The sequence below is a fragment of the Struthio camelus genome, chromosome 5 (genome assembly GCF_040807025.1).
Source record: "Struthio camelus isolate bStrCam1 chromosome 5, bStrCam1.hap1, whole genome shotgun sequence".
Lineage (NCBI taxonomy): Eukaryota > Metazoa > Chordata > Aves > Struthioniformes > Struthionidae > Struthio > Struthio camelus.
Window position 1 is genome coordinate 64660031 of NC_090946.1, and position 17412 is coordinate 64677442.

Genomic DNA, 17412 nt, shown 5'->3' on the forward strand with positions numbered 1-17412 from the left:
TCGGCCTCTGCTTTTTTGTGGGATGAAAGCATCACAGGTTTACTTTTTGTCCTTAGTTGAAGTGTTTTTCTGCAGATTTCAGAGTGGAGAATTGTCAAGAAAAATCAAGGACAGACGGAAAAATGTCTTTCTGGTTACACTTGAAATACTTTTCTGTGAAGCCTGGATGGGTCAGCCCACAACTTCCCTCAATATCTTTGAGGCTGATGATGTTCTTTCCTGTTTTTGTTAGATGGATAAGAAAACGACTGAGACAAAAGTAGTTTTCAGACCTCTTGCCTGAGGAGCATGAAGGTAGTAGGCTTCAGCGCTAATACTTCTGAGAACCCTTAGAGTGTTGACCACCTGCCAAAGCATAACCTGGCACTGCCACTGAAAATAACACGATTGTTAACTAGGCAATTACTGATTTCATGCTTCTACTTGAAGGGCTCTTTGGCCTGAAAGAGTGGTCTCTGTACTATGGTTTCTTTGTACACAGTTACGCAAGGCAGACATTGACCCAAGACCTGACCTAGGCTTTCAACTTGACACTGTTCCAGGGCACTTGGCAGGCACCCGCCTTTGACTTAGGAACCTCTGCACAACTTTGCAAGGTGCTCTTAGTTTTAAGCAGCTGAATTGGCGGTGGTAAACTGACAAAGGTACCTCATCTAGCCCAGAATCCTTGAACTGCAGATGGAAGGAAGCTAGAATCACAGAATCGTTTAGGTTGGAAGGGACCTCTGGAGATCATCTAGTCCAACCTCCCTGTTCAAGCAGGGTCACCTAGAGCATATTGCCCAGGATCACATCCAGACGGGTTTTGAGTATCTCCAGCGAAGGAGACTCCACCACCTCTCTGGGCAACCTGGTCCAATGCTCCGTCACCCTCACAGGGAAGAAGTTTTTTCTCAGGTCTAGGTGGAACTTCCTGTGGTTCAGTTTGTGCCCATTGCCTCTTGTCCTGTCGCTGGGCACCACGGAGAAGAGGCTGGCCTCATCCTCTTGACACCCTCCCGTCAGATACTTGTACACGTTGATGAGATCGCCTCTCAATCTTCTCTTCTCCAGGCTGAACAGGCCCAGCTCTTGCGGTCTTTCTTCATAGGAGAGATGCTCCAGCCCTCAAGAAGGATATATTAGAGGAGTTATAAAACCAGGACAAGAATAAAGTAATGCTTTTTCTATAGGGGGCTGCTACTGACCGTTCTCAGGTTAGAAAGTAGATTAACTGGACATTTGATGCGACTCAGTACATTAGCTCTTAGGTTCTTACACAGTAGTAAGCAGAAAGATAGAGTTTTGTACAGCTACTGTTTTTCACCTACATGAAGAGATTCAGACAATATAACGCCAGTATGGTGTTATAGGGGAGGAAAAGACAAGAAGCAAGTCTTTTGTTTCGTATAATTATTCCTTATGCAACAATAAAACTTACACAGCATATGTGGATCTACTTTCAAACATGCTAAGGAGAAATGTGAAGCTAACCAGACACTTAATGGTAATGTGGCAAAGGAATTCCATTTAATTCTTATTCCTGAGATGTCTTTCTGTTGCTCAGAGGCTGTATAACTAGGATTGATACCACTTACGGTAGATGTGAATATTGAAATTAATCTGGATATCTGCACTTGCTAATCCAAATTAATATTGGATATCTCTGCATACCATCTTTATCAAGCAGTGGTGAACCTTTACATCTTTCTCATATCTGAAGTTTCAGATTGCCTCTCCCAAAAAGAACCTTAATTAAAACTGAAAAACATCCATGTTGCTATACAAATGGTGCATACGTAAAGAAAGAGGCTGTGTGGCTAAACTCCATTCTTGATAGGTAACTGTTGCAGATTTGCCTTGTTTACTGAGTTTGCTGTGTTTGCTACCAGTCTTCATAGAACTGAGATTCTAGTTTCTGCAAGCCGTAGCAGATGCCAGGATTGTAATGCCATGTGGAGTATGGATGAGTTAACCCATATTTTCTTTAGAAACTTTATCTAAATATTCTATAGGGCAAAAGACAAGCTAGACCACTTCAGAAGCAGTTGTTGTTAACTCTTGCCTTTACTGTGTCCTGGCACACTTCAGATTGATACTCATCTACAAATTAAAGGGGGAACTACCTATTAGTGTTCTTTGAAGTCAGCTAACATGAGAAAACATGATTTGACTGAAATACTGGAAGGCTTCTTCCTCATATTCTTTTCATCTACCGTATGCTACTATTAAAGCATCCAGTATGTCTGTCAGTTAAAATGTAATGTTTAAGTGTTTTATTTTTCTGTAGGTTTTGACCATAGAATTGCATTCACTTTTTTACTCCTACTTCATAGCAGATAACCCATGAAGGATTAGCTGCCATATGGTGCTGAATAGCTTGTTTAAAAAAAAAAAAACACATTTCATAAATTTGTTTTTATAAAAGCATCAAAGAACAAAATGTTGGGAGATACTTACTTTAATACTTCCAGTGCTATATGTTCTATACTAAATGTCTTATAGTCATAACTGAGCAAGCCTTTCATCTTAAATCATAAGATTGAAGCTATTTAACTGTACCCTGCATCTTTCTGAAATGTGCACGTGAGTTTTAAATGGCTGAACCACTTTTGCAGAACAGTGATACATGCGGACTTTGTTATCCATGTGTGGTTTGAATGCCCTTCTGTATAGCAACTCTGTTGCTCCTACTATGCTATAAAAATAGCAATAAGGAATAACGACCAAATTGCTTTTTATGAAAAGACCGTTCTAATTGAAATCAAGTTTTGCTACTAAAGTGCATTGCTACAGCTGTAGCAATGTCAGCATTTGCTGCTGTGATGTTATGCCTTACTGAAATGTTTTCTGTCTCTTTGCAGTGCCAATCTATCTAAAGCAGCTTGGGGAGCTCTGGAGAAAAATGGCACCCAACTGATGATCCGTTCTTATGAACTTGGAGTCCTTTTTTTGCCTTCAGCATTTGTAAGTTCCTGGTTAATCCACAAATTCTGTGATATTCAGAGAATCTGCGAACTCTGACAAATACAAATGTGACTGAATAAGCTAGTTACTAGTTTGCGTTTCCCATTTAGAGAATTCATTTGGCGTTTGTGTAAATTCCACTTAAGATTGCCCAAACTATTCTTTCAAATAGAAATAGTCTGTTTACCCACCCAGCAAGTATGGATTTGGTCTTGATATAATGTTTTATCATGTTATTGAGATGAGATAACGTTTTAATATGTTAACTTATATTAACGTTGCTTGCAAGGATGATAAAATCTTTCATACTTTTTAAACTAAGCTGTGAGTGCGTATTATACTAAAGTGATGCATATGAGTTAGAACTTGTAACTTGAAAAGCAGTTCTTAATTTACCACTGATTGCTGGCTTTGTTCTTTCCCTGAAATATTCTTACAAAGCCATGTGACTGTCTCTTCTCATAGTTTCTGCTTTGAGAACAAGCTCTTGAATGCATCTTCTAAAATCTCAGATACGAGTCTGAGAATCAGTTCATCAAAGATGGTTTAAAAGCTGAAGGAAAGTATTTTTTTTCCAGACCATTGTGACAACAATCTCTGTATATAGAAGAGAAGTTTTATCTGAAAAGCCTGTTCTAGTATGTGGAGCAGAGTCCTGGGAGGCATGAATAAATTTACTTCGTGAGATGTAAGGTCTGTCTAGTTTGTGTCCAGTCTGAGTGCAGTCCCAGCAGATGCTATGGGGATGAGCACAATTTTTTTTTTTTTTTTTTAGAACTTCACAGCTTGCAAGTTGTATCAGACCAATGTGTTAGTAGCCACAGCTGGACTTATTCTAACTTGTCAAGTTCCTTTTTGAACTAATTTGGCTGCCCGCAGCCCCCACAGAATCCTGTGGTAGTGAGTTCCATGACAAAATTGTGCACTGTGTTTTAAGAAAATACTTCCTTTCTTGTTTAGGTTGTTTTTGTTTTAAGTCTGCTGCCTGATAGTGGGGGAGACAACAGTTTCTTGTCCCTGCTGTTGGTTTCTTCCTATGGTGAATCTTTTGCTACTAAGATGCTATTAAAAGTAGTTAGTCTGATAAGCATGCAGTCAAACATCTTTCTCTGTGAAAGTATCTCTTTTAGGGAAGGAATCGCAAGTCTCGAGTTTGCTAAAAGTCATTAGAAATATTTTTTCTGGGGAGGAATGCATCTCTCAAGTAATATTCAGAATTGTTTGCATAATGTTTCACCACTTCTGTTGGTTAGTAATGTAATTCTGAATGAATGGATTATTTTGGCATTATAGAAATACTTACCTGCCATAACTATGTAACTTCAGTCTCTGAAAGAACATTAGGATTGATAGTTTCTGGCTGTAGCCTCTTATCAAAGAGCTTCTGTATCTTGCTCTTGACATTTATTAAGCAATTTATGTGGTAATGTGGTCTTTGTGTCTAAGGTTCATGATATTAATCTTGGATGTCATTCTCCAGCGTGGTTTTATGTGGCAGAAACTATTTAGAGAAAATTGGTTGATCAAAGAAAGAAGCAAGAATTCTACAACTTCCTATAGTAGGAAGCATTGATTTTTGATATTACTGGACTCTAAAGAGAGGTTAGTTTACTTTAGTAACTGTTAACAATAGAGTAATGAAGAGTTGGGCAAAAAGATGCTTCAGTGTGCCAACATTGAATTCAACTTTTGTCAGCAACTGACCTCAGGGATGAAATAACATTCTAAGAAGATTGCTACTGTTATCTCCAGATGCTGTGCCAAACAAAGAACTTACGTATGATAGTAGTATGTTACAATAAAGGTTTTTTCCTGTATGAGCATAAAACGGATCAGCAGATTCTGAAATTATTTCCCATCAACTGAAAGTTCCTGTCTGATTTGCACTTGTTCATACATCAGTCTCTTATTACTTTTGGAAAGCATGCCTCAAATGGGGCGAAAAGCAAGAATAATTGAGATAGCTTAGATCTCTTTGCCCAGAGTGACTACACTTGTTTCAGATCTGAGCGATCTGTAATTTTTTTAATTGCCTGTTAATGCTTGGCTCAATCCCCTTATTCCATCCTGGCCTTTGCTTCCTATGTAGGATTTCTTATGCATGGAGCACGGGAGTGGGAATCACTTCAGTGCCAACATTTATGGGAAAGGGGAAGAAAAAAACTTATTTTCTTTTCTACCCCACCCCCCAACTTTCCAACAGTTGTCTTTAATGCTTATGATCCTATTCTTATGGGGTTTTCTATAACTAATTTAACTCAAAGTTTCATAGTCATCTAAAATCAGACTTCATTTTGTTGAACAGAAATAAATGTTTGTTCAGGAGTATTTCATTTAATGCTCAGAAATGTAAAAGATTCTGAAGAACTCACAGCTTACATATTTTGAAAGTGAAATTGACTGAAATTCACACTTCAGCTTCTTTTCCAAGTAGTTAGACCTTTCTGCTATCAAACATCGAGGCAATCATTATTTAGGCCAAAATTAGTGTTTCTGCTCATAGTCCAGTCTGAGTAGCTAGAGCAAAATCCATTCAGCCATTTGTTGAGAGATTGAAAATTATTTAAAATGGGAGTGTATTTTTTTGTTCTTTTTGTGTTGCATCAAAATGACTGAAATCTAAATCCAGTGTCTAAGATAAGCTTGCTGATGATGGAGAACACATTGTATACTCATTAAGCATCTGCTTCAGTCTTTAGCAGAAGCCTACAGGCCTGTTTATACATGAAAATGCACTGAGATAATTCTTCTAGATTATTCCAGAACAACTATATTTCATTGTAAATCCTCTGTGGATACTGTACCAGTAACAAAAATTGCAAAGAACTGTTTTGATGATACTGCTGTGTAAACGCTTGCTAATGAAGCCTAAGCCTTGTGGTCATCAGGGTGAGAGGTTGGGTCTGCTCTCATAAGAGGAGGGACTTCACTGAAACACTGCAAAAAACCTGACCTCTTTCTTTCCCCAAACCTCTTTAGGAACAAGAGATGTCTGTTTAGTGTGGGAGAGGGGATTTCTTTGCTTTGAATCTTTCTAAGGGCTTTTCAGCAGTTTTTACTTCATTCTACATTCCTGTGCGCATTCTGTAAAACAAATCCCAAAGAAAACAATTAAATATGTAAGAGTGCTAGACTTGACAACTGGCATGCTGTTTCCTTCAGATCAGCTGTGTGGAAAAGGCAGTCAGTGTTCGGGTTTCCCCTGTTCCAGTCCCACTGTGTCCAGGAGAAGATCGAATTTGCCTACTGCTCTATGTTGTTTAGACAGTAATTGAAGCAGCAGGCAGTGTGTAAACCTCTGTAGCGCCAAAGGGTCACTGCTAAAAATTCAGGCTGTACCATAAGCAAGGGGTTGCAAAAGGGGGAAGGAGGGGAGGGTGTTTATTTTAGTAGCAGTGAAACAGAAGAACTGATGCAGTTCAATAACTGGGAGCAGTAACTAGAATCACATGTTGCATACCTGCAAGCTAAGGTCAGACTGGTTAGAGAGGTGGGATTTGTGCATTGTGAATCTGCTCCATTGCTCCCTAGAATCCGATTGTGTTTGTGCCTCAGAAAGGTAGATTTGAGGCTTTAAGACTAATAGTGTTACCATGCTGCCTTATCGAATATCTGAAACTTTGTCAACTTTGCCGTAACAGTGAAGTTCTAGTTACCATCTTCGAGTTTCCAGCTTTTTTCCTCCTGAGGACAAATTCTAACATGACATATACAGTTTTGGTGCCTTGTTGTACTTTAAGTGGAAGATAAACACAAATTGTGTTTAATATGGTCAGTGTCAAATACAAAAGCTAGAGACCAGTATACTCAAAACTAAACTTCCACTTGCATCTGAAACATGGATTTAGAAGTGTAAGCAAGCTGCTTGGGGGTGGGGGTGTTCAGAAACTCAATGGCTGTTCCAAGACTGCCAAAACATGGATGTTGGCAGTGACTCACTTTCTCTCATAAGTAAATAAGTACTGATGAAAACAAATCTAACTGTAGCATCAAGGATTTGAAACCTTGGCAAGTGTGTTCTGTTGCATTGTGAATTTATTCTTATGATGCATACATAAGTCTCTTGTCTAAAAACCAAAAATAGCTTAATGCACACAAGATGTTTGTGTCTTGGATTGCTAGTTGAGTAGTTATAGCAGCAGAGAATTCTGTAAGAACTGCCAGAACCCTCCAAGAAAGGGAGGTAGTACAGAGCCATGATAAATATCATGTTATGAATACCATGCTAGTGGTGTCCATGCTAGCTTGTTCAAGACTTCCTCAGGCATATCTGCATAAGCTGCTGTCACATCATTGACATATTTTAACTAAATAAAATGGATTTCTAATATTTTAGTAGACGGCAGTACTTCTGGCAAACTTTTGCCTTCATGCAGCTTTGGGAGCCAGCACTTCAAGATGATGATTCCAGTCATCTTTAAATGAGAGTCTAGCATCCTTAAGTTGAGATAATTTGCTTAAAGGATGCGTTTCAGTCTAACGGGCTGTACACTAGATCTAGTGAGATCATCTTGTGATCCCAGTCTGTCTATCTGTGCTTTAAACCAGTTCAAACTGGCCAAAAATGAGTCAATTTTGCAAGTTTTCAAGGGTTGGTTCCATGAACCAACTCAGCATGACATCAGGTGAGTGCAAGCACAAGGAAGGAGGAGGGGGAAGCTCAAGCAGGCAGGTGTGTATAGCATCGTATGAGGATAACCTTTTGTTGGCTTAAATGGTTATGGAACCACACAGCCTATGAAGAAGGGAGATCATGATCAGTGAAGGTTTGGGTGAAAATAGGTGCAAATGGCTGAGGCCTGGCTGAGGAAAATATTGTGTGTTATGAGCTGTAGGAGCCAAGTCCCCAAATCATTCCCTATTTGTCACACTAGTTGCTCTGAAGTAACTCCTTTTGGGGGAGTAGAGAGTGAGTGGCTTTATTCTGTCATATCAAAGATGTATCTCAAAACCTGGTGGCCAAAAACAAATGTTTAGGGAGGAGTTTAATAGGCAGGCACTTGAGTAGTAGTGATTTTTTTCTCCCAAAATGCAGCAACTTGTGGAAACTTTTTAAGTTAGAAGTTACAGCCTCTTCTGTTTCTCTCCTGTGAACTTCTCTAGTCTCTACTGAAATGTCTGTAGCCTTTAGCATTTGGTGTCCACTGAGTTCGACAATTTAGCAATGTCATGTGAAGCATGTTTTGAAACTTGGTTTCATTTGGTGGCAGTCCCCTCTTATGTTCGAAGAGGCCAGAAACATTTGGTCCTCATTCACTTTTTCTGTGCTACTCTTTTTGTAGACCTTTATCTCTTTCCCCACTTCTCTTTCCAGGCTGAGTCGTCATAAACTTGCTTAATTGTTCTTGGAAGGAAGGTGTTTGATATATTTGCCCATTCTTGTTGCCTTTTTCAGGCTTATTCTCCTGTTCTTTACCACTTTGGTTGGGAGGGTAGTGAGTAGAAGCACAAAGTTGTACATGGGATGCTGGCGTGCCACAGATACAAAACTATGGCACAGCGATGTGTTTTTGTCGTGTTTTCTTTTCCTCATGCTCGCATCTGGGGGAGTTAATCCTAAGGGTTTGGGTTCCAAGTTAGAAAACAGATTGTCCTGGAAGCTAGTGGTCTTGAATCTGCTTGATAGTGCACAGTATTATGTCAAAACTAAGACAGAATGTGAAATAGCTGTAATATGTTACATTGCTTCATTTTGGGGGGGGGGTGGGGTGTTTCTAAGTAATTAAGCCAGAAATAAAACTGTTGCAGTAGTCTACACTAAGTCCTACACTAAGGGTACTAATAATTTATAAACCTCCTCTCTGAGTAGAGTTTATAAGTTAATTATATGAGGGTACTTAGAATTTTTAATTAGCAAATTTTAGTCAGCTTTTTGGAAGACAGCAGGACAGGCAAAGGAAGGCTTGAGGCTCCAGGGGTTCCATGAAGGGGGGGGTGGTGTTATCTTCCTACTTGACAGTGTTCCCCTCTATCAGACAGATACTCATTGTTATATTTTATAAGGCAGGAACGAAAGGAATAAAACAAAAATGTGTCCCTGAGCATGTTTCAGGAATCTGGAAAGGAAAGGCATCTAGCAGTCTTGCTAGGCTACCTCTATACTGCTGAGTAAAATGCATCCAGGAGCTCATCTCTTCCTGAGACTGAGAAGGGTAGTGTGGTCTTGTCCATGCTAAATAGGACCCAAGCGATATGGCAGCTTTGTAAGATGGTAATTATTTGAGGTATAGTGTTCCTACTGCTCTTCCTAGTGAATAAAATGTATGTGATATAAAGAGGCTTTCTGTGAGTAAATTCAATGCTTTCTCTACAGTCCTCTTTTTTCCCTTCCCTTACATGAATTATAGAATGCATGCAAACACACGCTCCCATATGGATGGTTGTACTAAAATCCACTGTCAAGGTGCATGGGATAGTCTCACGTTTGCATTTCAGACCTCTCAGAACACAACTTAACTGAAGCTCATCCAAAATGTGCAAGAATATTTAACACTTAATACAGATTTTCAGAGTGAATACCTATTTTTACTGACTTTTTTTTTACTCCCAGCTTCCTAAATATTGATACCTAATTGTGAAATCTGTGGCAACCAGGAAAAACAAGTCACCTTCAAGGAGCCACATAATATGATGCTTATGGGAGTAAAGTGGGGAGAAGTGCCACAGTTGTCTTTAGTGCGAACTGCCTGCAGAAACACCTGATAACGAGGAGGTAGTTGTAGAGACAAATGGCAAATACCTGCTTTGTATACATGCTGTCATCCCATATTCAAGCTGCAATGCTGAACTTGTGAATCTTAGACATATGCCATACAGTTAACTCAATTATGCTGTGAAGATATTTGTTTGTTCAGTATGATTTTGACGTAATATATTGCAGAACAGGCTTAGTTAGGTGAAGGGTAATAGAGCTAGGAATAGACTAACTCACCTTTGGAAGCTGATTTTTTTTTTTTAAATACTTATTTACCATTAGAAATGCACAGGAAAAAAAGTGAATGAAGCACTTTAAAACATAATTGGAGTGTTCTCCTTAGTTCTGTTTTTTCCAATCACTTTATGCTGTTTAATCACAAAATTATTGACACTTTTTGATCAAAGTTAAGACTTGCGTGGTACACGCTTACTATAGCCTAATGAAATAACTTCACTAGTCATGATCATCTGTGTGTCTTCTATTTTCTGCCAAATAGAAGTTTGGAAAAGGATTATTTCTCACTTGCCATCCTTTGCCAGTTTTTCTCTGATTTTTAAAATGCTTTCCAGAACTCATGCTTTGAGGTTGGGTCTTGGCCTGGTGCGCTAATGCAGACTCTCAGAGTTATGGTGAATGGTTGTTCTCAACATAGCAGCAGTTGTCATCATCTACAATTTTAGTACTTGAGGGAAAAATCAGCTGATGCTGACATTAGATCACGAGCTTCTCTTAATTAAAAAGGAATACTTATAAAATGATTGTCCTATGTTTGAACTGCATTTCCCTTTCTGTTGCCATTTCTACTTGCCTCCGAAGTCTTAACACTCACTCATGTTCGGCTTGCTCTTTCAGCTGCTGGGGATTCCTTTCCAGAGGCTGAAATAAATTGTATCTTTAGCACCTAGAATGTGTTGAGACAACAATGATCTAACGGTATGGGATTGTTCTGGGAGCTGCGTAAAAGTAATAGTTATTCCATGTTAGAAGGATCCTGGAGTGTCGAATGGAAAGCTCCTGAAATAAATAGTTCCTCTAAGCAGCTGAAGTAGAATCTTCTACCATCACTGCTGCTGTGTCTGATTGGTTTGTAGGATAAGCTGAGACTGATCCATAAAAATGGCATGAAAACATTTGAAATACTTAATCCTTTTAAAAGGCCTATTGAAGAATATGATAATAGCCAGTGAAAAATCAGAAATAGAGAATCAGAGGAATATTGTAGTCGCTACCAAACTGAGCGCTTAGTTGGATATTGCTACCTAGTGGTATCAGATACTATTGTTAGCTCTAGAAAATGAGGCACAGACATCTAATGAGTATTTCGGATTCTGAAAGGCTGCATTTTGGTAGATACTTGATGACTTGTAAAGAGTAAAACACTGCTGCTTAGTTGACTACAGAGGGGCATGAACTGAAGCTGGATCAGATGGTAGCGAGCCATTAACTTAGACCAAAACCAGAATAAAGTAGGTTTTGCTTCTTGACTGGTACCTTAACTTGCAAAATGATATAATACCATTTTCCTCTTTGATTTATTAGGTTTCAGATGAGGTCTTGTATCCCATACAGAATTGAGTGGGAAAAGATAAAATACAATGTAAATAAAACAGAATTTCAGATAAGGACTTCAGGTTATTAAAATTTGCTTTTAGCACTTATAGAACTGCTGTGAGTTCTTAAAATTCAGGTGGTAAAGGCATCCAGAGGCATGTTTTCCAGGCTCAGGAACTTGGAGTGTAGATACCTGAATTTGAATTTGTCAATGTAGGGGTGTGTGTGTGTTTTTTAACACCCCTACTGATACAGTTGGATAAAACTGCATTTTGAATAAACGCATCTCAAAATGTTGAGAAAAGATTTCATTGTGTTTTCTCCTGGCCAGAGGAGCATGGCTGCTGTGAAACTTGTGGGGGGTCCCTAATTTTTTACTGCTCATACTGATGGGTTCATAGATACTGTTGCTATGGAATGGCTTGCTGTTTTGGGGGCAAAAAGGATAGTCCTATTGTCGTCGGATAGCAGTTGGTGGTTTCCTGTTGGAGTTACTTCAGCAGTATCCAGATAGTGTATGTAGTACACCAGTCTTAATTCCTACTCCAGTAGAATTAGTAATATTTAGCTCTACCTTATATTACGTGTGGGCTTTGAAGGTGGTTTTTATTTTTAAATCTGCGATCTACCTGGTGTTTGGGGCAAAGAATGAGAGAAAGCAGAATTCTAAAAGCTGTCCCCCTTTCTTCTCCCGGTCTCCCTCCCAATCATGCCTACTGCAATGGATGATGCTAAGGTACTAGAAAAGGTCATGACAGTGTCTGAAGCTTTGTAAGTACAAAAATCTTGAACCTCTCACTTGAGGAAAGTACATCTCGTATTTCAAAATGCATTGCTATAAACGGCAATGTCAAAGAACAAAACATATCTGCAGAGGAAAAATTCTGGAAGAATATAGTATGACTGCAGAGGAAAATTCAGAAGTAAAGCAGTATTTCTTTTAAGCAATATCCTGCTGGTTTGCTTTTTGGAAACATCATTGAGAGCTGTCAACATCCAGGAAATGCTTGAAATGGACAAAATGTGTGACTAGTTTCAGTTTGTGTGTGATCTTCTGTGTAAAGATAGACATATGAAAGTTATTTTTAAAAGCATGTGAATCTCAGAGAGCCTTGTTAAAGAATATATTCCATAGTCTAGACTTTCTCACTCCAGCATATTTTGAGGAAAAGTTCCAAATGTTCTTTTTTAGTGTTTCCTGAGTAAAAAATCTGAAAAAGTTAAATTCTAAAGGATAAATGGGATATTTTGGAGATCAGCTGATAGAGTCCAGTGGGGGATGAGGGGCAGCACCAGAGAAGAAATAAGACTCGGAGGAAAAGAAAACACAAATTTGTAGCTACTGGAAAAAAAGGAAAAGACAAAAGCAAAGTATAGGACAAGAGAAGGAAGCAAAAGGTTTGAAAAGAAAATACACTGAAACAGTAACAGGGCAGAGAGGGTAGAAGAAATGAAGCAGAGATGGAAAGGAAGGGTTAATGGCTTGAAAAAATTGTGTGCATAGGAAAAGTGATTAAAAATGTTCTTCAAATTTGTATATTGTATACTCTGTGGTCTGTTCTTTCATGTTGTCTGAAAGCACCCATAGCTTTGCACTTCAGAGAGGAATAGATAAGGAATAGTTTTTGATACTTTAATTCAATTGACTGAGGTTAGTAAGTACATATTTAGAGTCCAGAGTGGCAGTTCATACATGTATTGTGTGCTTTAATAGCAATGACTTTCATAAATTTCAAACTCGGATCCTGCAAGACTACAGTTGTATAACTTTGGTCTTGGTCATGCTTGGGGAGTGTGTGTGTTAAAAAACAAAAAAAACCCTCATGATACACCAGAGAAGCATCTTCTGACGTTCCACATCTGTCTATTGGCTGCGCTTGGAAGACAAGTGAAAAGCTTGCAGGCAGTTGGCTTGTATGAGGTTCAATGTCCCCATTTTAGTTTGTAACTAAAAATGTCACCTGATAAACAGTATCCAGTGCTAGGCACAGCCCCTGCCTCTCCCCCTGCCCCCAGTGAACTACTACCTTTTTTCTGCAAAAGTAGCTCATCTTCTCCCTATCCATCATCCCCCACTTTTATACTTCCTGCTCTTTGAGCTATAGCATCCATGGGATATTTCATGTCATCTTTCTGCTACTGACCTGAGTATGATTGTTTGCATTTTTGTGTAAAGTTTCTATTGATCCCTGAGGTCTTCAAGATCATTGGAAGTAAAGCTGTACAACTTGGTTGTTGCATCTCTTCAGAAGTAATTCTGAATTTTGTATTTTCCTATTCAAATTCAAGCCCTTAGGTATTTATGAGCTTTTAAAATCTTCTGCATCTCTGCAGAGATGTTTTGAATGTGATATTATTTGTACTCTAAAGGCTAATCTCTACAAGGGATTGTAGTCTGGTTTTAATGAAGTCTTATCAAAATCCTACTGACCTTAAAGGTATGAGAAAGTGTCATTTGAAACAGATCATTGGTACATACAGTCTTCTAGCATGGACTCTTTTTCTCCTCCCTTGTTCTTTCATTTGAAAGGCTGCATTTTTACCTAGTCCTTGAAGTAATATGCACCATCTCCTACTTCATAACTAGCAATTTCCTGTTACTTTGGGTCATGAGATAAGGTTCTATATTCTAAAGGAGCATCGTGGCCTGGCTAGCTGGAGCTGCTCTAATATAGATTGACATTGTCTTCAGTAGATCTCCCTTTTCTCTGCTATGTTGCTTTCAGAAAATCAAAGGAAAAGGTGTGAAGCTACTCTGCCTCTTGTGTGCTATGTGGTCGCATGACTGTCTCCGCTCCTGACTTATTTGCAACACTAACATTTTGATGAAGTAAACACTCAGTAAAGAACTTGTAGTGTTTCAAAAATAGTCTCTAAATGATGCTATCTAGTCAGTCGGCACTTATGTTTCAAATTGATTTGATTTAGTGGTAATAAAGCTTGGTTGTACTGTCACAGAATAGTCTAGTAGAACTCGGACTGATGGATACTACAGCATGGATGAAAATTAAGTTGAATGTTCAGACTTTTTTAGGGGGTTGTATGTTCAGGGTGGGAAAACTGCCCTTGAATGCTTTTTGGAGTAAAAAAAAATGTATCGACCTTAAGTTTGTAGTCTATTCTAATCAAACTGTGTTTGATTCAGAATGGACTTACATTACTGTTGTGTCCACCACAGGATCTCAACGTTAAGGACTGCTGTTGGAAAAACTTGTTAAAACTGATAAATGGGATCCCATTCCTCTGGAGAATTGTCTGCCAAAGTTACTTGAATCGCATCAAATTCATCTGCCCTTGTATTACACTGTGGTATAGCATATCTTTTTTTTTTTTTTTTTCCCCCAAAGTCCTTAACTTTTAATCTTTCACTTTTCTTGGAATTCACTGTCAAACTCTAAATTCAAGCAGTTTCCAATCTATATATGAATTTTTCAGTATGTATGGTATTACCTAAATTATCTGAGAAATACGGCTTAGACTTGTTTGTGTATTACAAAGTTAATTTTAATTCAGTTCACAAAAAAAACTTAACACCTAATATGGTCAAGATGGAATTAAGCAGTGAGGATAAATTTTTTAAAGCTTTTCCCATTAGTTAAATATGAAACATTTAGTGTTTAATAGTCATAATTAAAATTTGATTCCAATGTCCCTAAGTGTTTATGCAAAATAAGCAACAGCTCATTATATTGGGATACACTGCCTATATGGTACTAGCAAAGACCTTAGGCAATTCTAGTCTTGCTTCTGTGAGCAGTAGACTTCTGTGCTCACAGATTGCTGCGCTCAATTCTGTTGCTCACAGAAGCAAGACCACAAGACGGTCTTCCACCAGATCATGGAAATAGATGGGCAGATGTGTAAGGGACTGGGAAGGCAGAACATGTTCAATGTGGACCTACCTATGGAGCCAAACCAATAAACGTGAAAGGAAGAAAAGTGACTGAAGTGAGAGAGATAACAGGCTGAATTCTTAAGGTAGAAATATACATTAGTGTCTTGTATCTCAGTAAGGAAAGTAAAGCATTTTGTTCATAGAATAACTTAGTGCTGAAAGAGAATCCACAGTGAACTCGGGAGGGCGGGGGGGGGGGGGTGTATGTGGCTTCCCCCCTGCCCCCACCAAACTAATGAGTCTTTCCCTTCTTTATATTCCCCTTCCTCTTTAGGGATTGGACAAAGGTTATTTTCATGTAAAAGGGAAACAGCTTTTGGAAAGAAATGATCCAGTGGCATCTTTTCCTGTACCTTACGACCTGCCCCCAGAACAGTACGGAAGCAAAGGTAAGGCATGACTTCAGAAAGTTGTAAGTATATGTATTATATGTAAAGCAAACTATTCTGAGGAACTTTACAAGCTGTTTGAACACAGTTATGTTCCAAGGCTTTGACTTTGCACTTGAGAGATTACTCCCACATTTTATTTGCAGCTTTAAGCAATTATGGAGTATTTTGACTCTAGTTTTGCTTTATTGGTGTTTAGGTTTTGGATCAACAAGCTGAATGCTATTTTTTTTAACTTCTCCATGATCAGGTTATGCACTAGGAAAATAGATGTATCTTCTTTCTTTTGATTTGCAGCAATTTTCCTAATTTTTCACATTTACTCTGGGTATTTCTTTCATAACTATTTCCAGGGGTTTCTCCTCACACTTAACTTCTTTCAAACTTGCACTCTCACAACTCTGCCTACCCACAACTAGTTCTGCAGAAAAAGATTTTGAGTCCATAAAGGATATCTAAGAGGCTGTATTGTATCAGTTGCTTTTTGGTCCATTTTATATGTCATAGTTCAAGATTTCATTTATTGTTGGAATCCTCGTTGAGGGGGAAAAAAGGATATATTGCATAATACTGGAACAATTTTGCAACATCTCAACCTTCCAGGCTTCTGAGGACTTTCTCTAGAACAGGCAAATCGGCAAAGCGATACATAGATGCTGTTGTAGTGTGATGGTTTGCAAACCTAAAAACACACTAAGTATGATGATGCTTAATCTGAAAAATTTGGGAAGAGTTAATTTTTTATATTTTTGTACTTAATTTAGGAGAAAAGATTTAAGTAGCTTTTTTGTGAAGCCATGAGCTAAAAGAATATTTGCTGTAACAGAGCTTGAAATGGTAGAGATTAATAAGGAGTGTAGGAAAGTTACTATTTACAGCAAAATAAATCTTTCCATGAGCTTTTGAACTGACAAATGATGTGAGGAGAGAAAAATGTTAGGAAGTCACAAAGAAAATAGACCAACTGCTCCCTTAATGTACTGCAACTCTAGCACATAGGTAATGAGGACTTGTATAAGATAAAATGTGATATTCAGTGATTAATACTGTTCTAGGCTTACAGAACCAGAAGAAAGCTGCTGCTGGAAAACTATTTGCTATCTGACTGAAGCTCTAAGTGTGAAATGTTATTACTATGAGTTCCTTGATTACTTGTAACTTGTTATCTGTATCTAGAAGCTCATCAGTGTCCACTGATTTCCTTTTCCTATAAGTTTCTGATGAATTTTCTAGGTGAAATGATAAGAACAGCTATTTTCAACAGAGGGCTTTACCTTTGTCGTTTCACTTCTGCTGGCAATCTTTAGGCCCAACCTTTAAAAATTCTGGCTATCTCTGAATAGCCTCTCTAGGAGTACGTGGGGTTGTTACTATATAGCTGGGATTAGGTATTTTAGCATGGTGGTTTAGGTGTAAGTAGTGGAATGTTGCTGAATGTTTTTTGTCAATCTTTTGTGGTGTGATTGACAGACAATGTGTTGATGACTGACTGTGCCAGAAATCTGTGGATCACCAACTGAGGCTGCATTAAGTCAGGCTTAGTAGCTGAGTTATCATTCAATCCTTAGTATCTTGGCAATGATGGCTGTCATGGAATATTCCATAGAAATATCATATGTTCACATCTTAACCTATTCTACACCAAATATATGTATTCATAGGTCAACTTTCTAGGATTGAGAAATGAAGAAAACTGCCTTTTCAAAAATTCTAATCCCTAGGAATACATTTATGCTCTTGAACCAAAAGGATGGAGGGTTTTTTTTTTTTTTTGCTTAAGAAGTTAAGAACTACATCCTTACGCTTGAGCTCCTTTTAGCCTTAGTTATGCTGACCCACTTGTCTCTTCTCATGCTGGCAATGGTAATTATACCTGTGTTATTTAACATATAATTACGATTTAGTGGGTGATCTTGTCCTTTTCATCTGGCTTC

General features: G+C 38.3%; 1 protein-coding gene across 2 annotated transcripts in view; it reads left to right on the forward strand.

The window, feature by feature from the left end:
* Window positions 1-17412, forward strand: part of TDP1 (tyrosyl-DNA phosphodiesterase 1) — a 56806-nt gene that overhangs the window by 30076 nt on the left and 9318 nt on the right. Inside the window, exons 14-16 of one of the 2 annotated variants that reach the window (XR_011141611.1) lie at window positions 2844-2946; window positions 14373-14503; window positions 15364-15478. Coding sequence is in view for 1 of the 2 variants with exons in the window: in XM_068946792.1 (XP_068802893.1) it covers window positions 2844-2946; window positions 15364-15478 (218 nt within the window). In the remaining variant the exon portion in view is untranslated. The remainder of the gene's footprint in view (window positions 1-2843; window positions 2947-14372; window positions 14504-15363; window positions 15479-17412) is intronic. The other variant, XM_068946792.1, reaches the window with a different exon arrangement.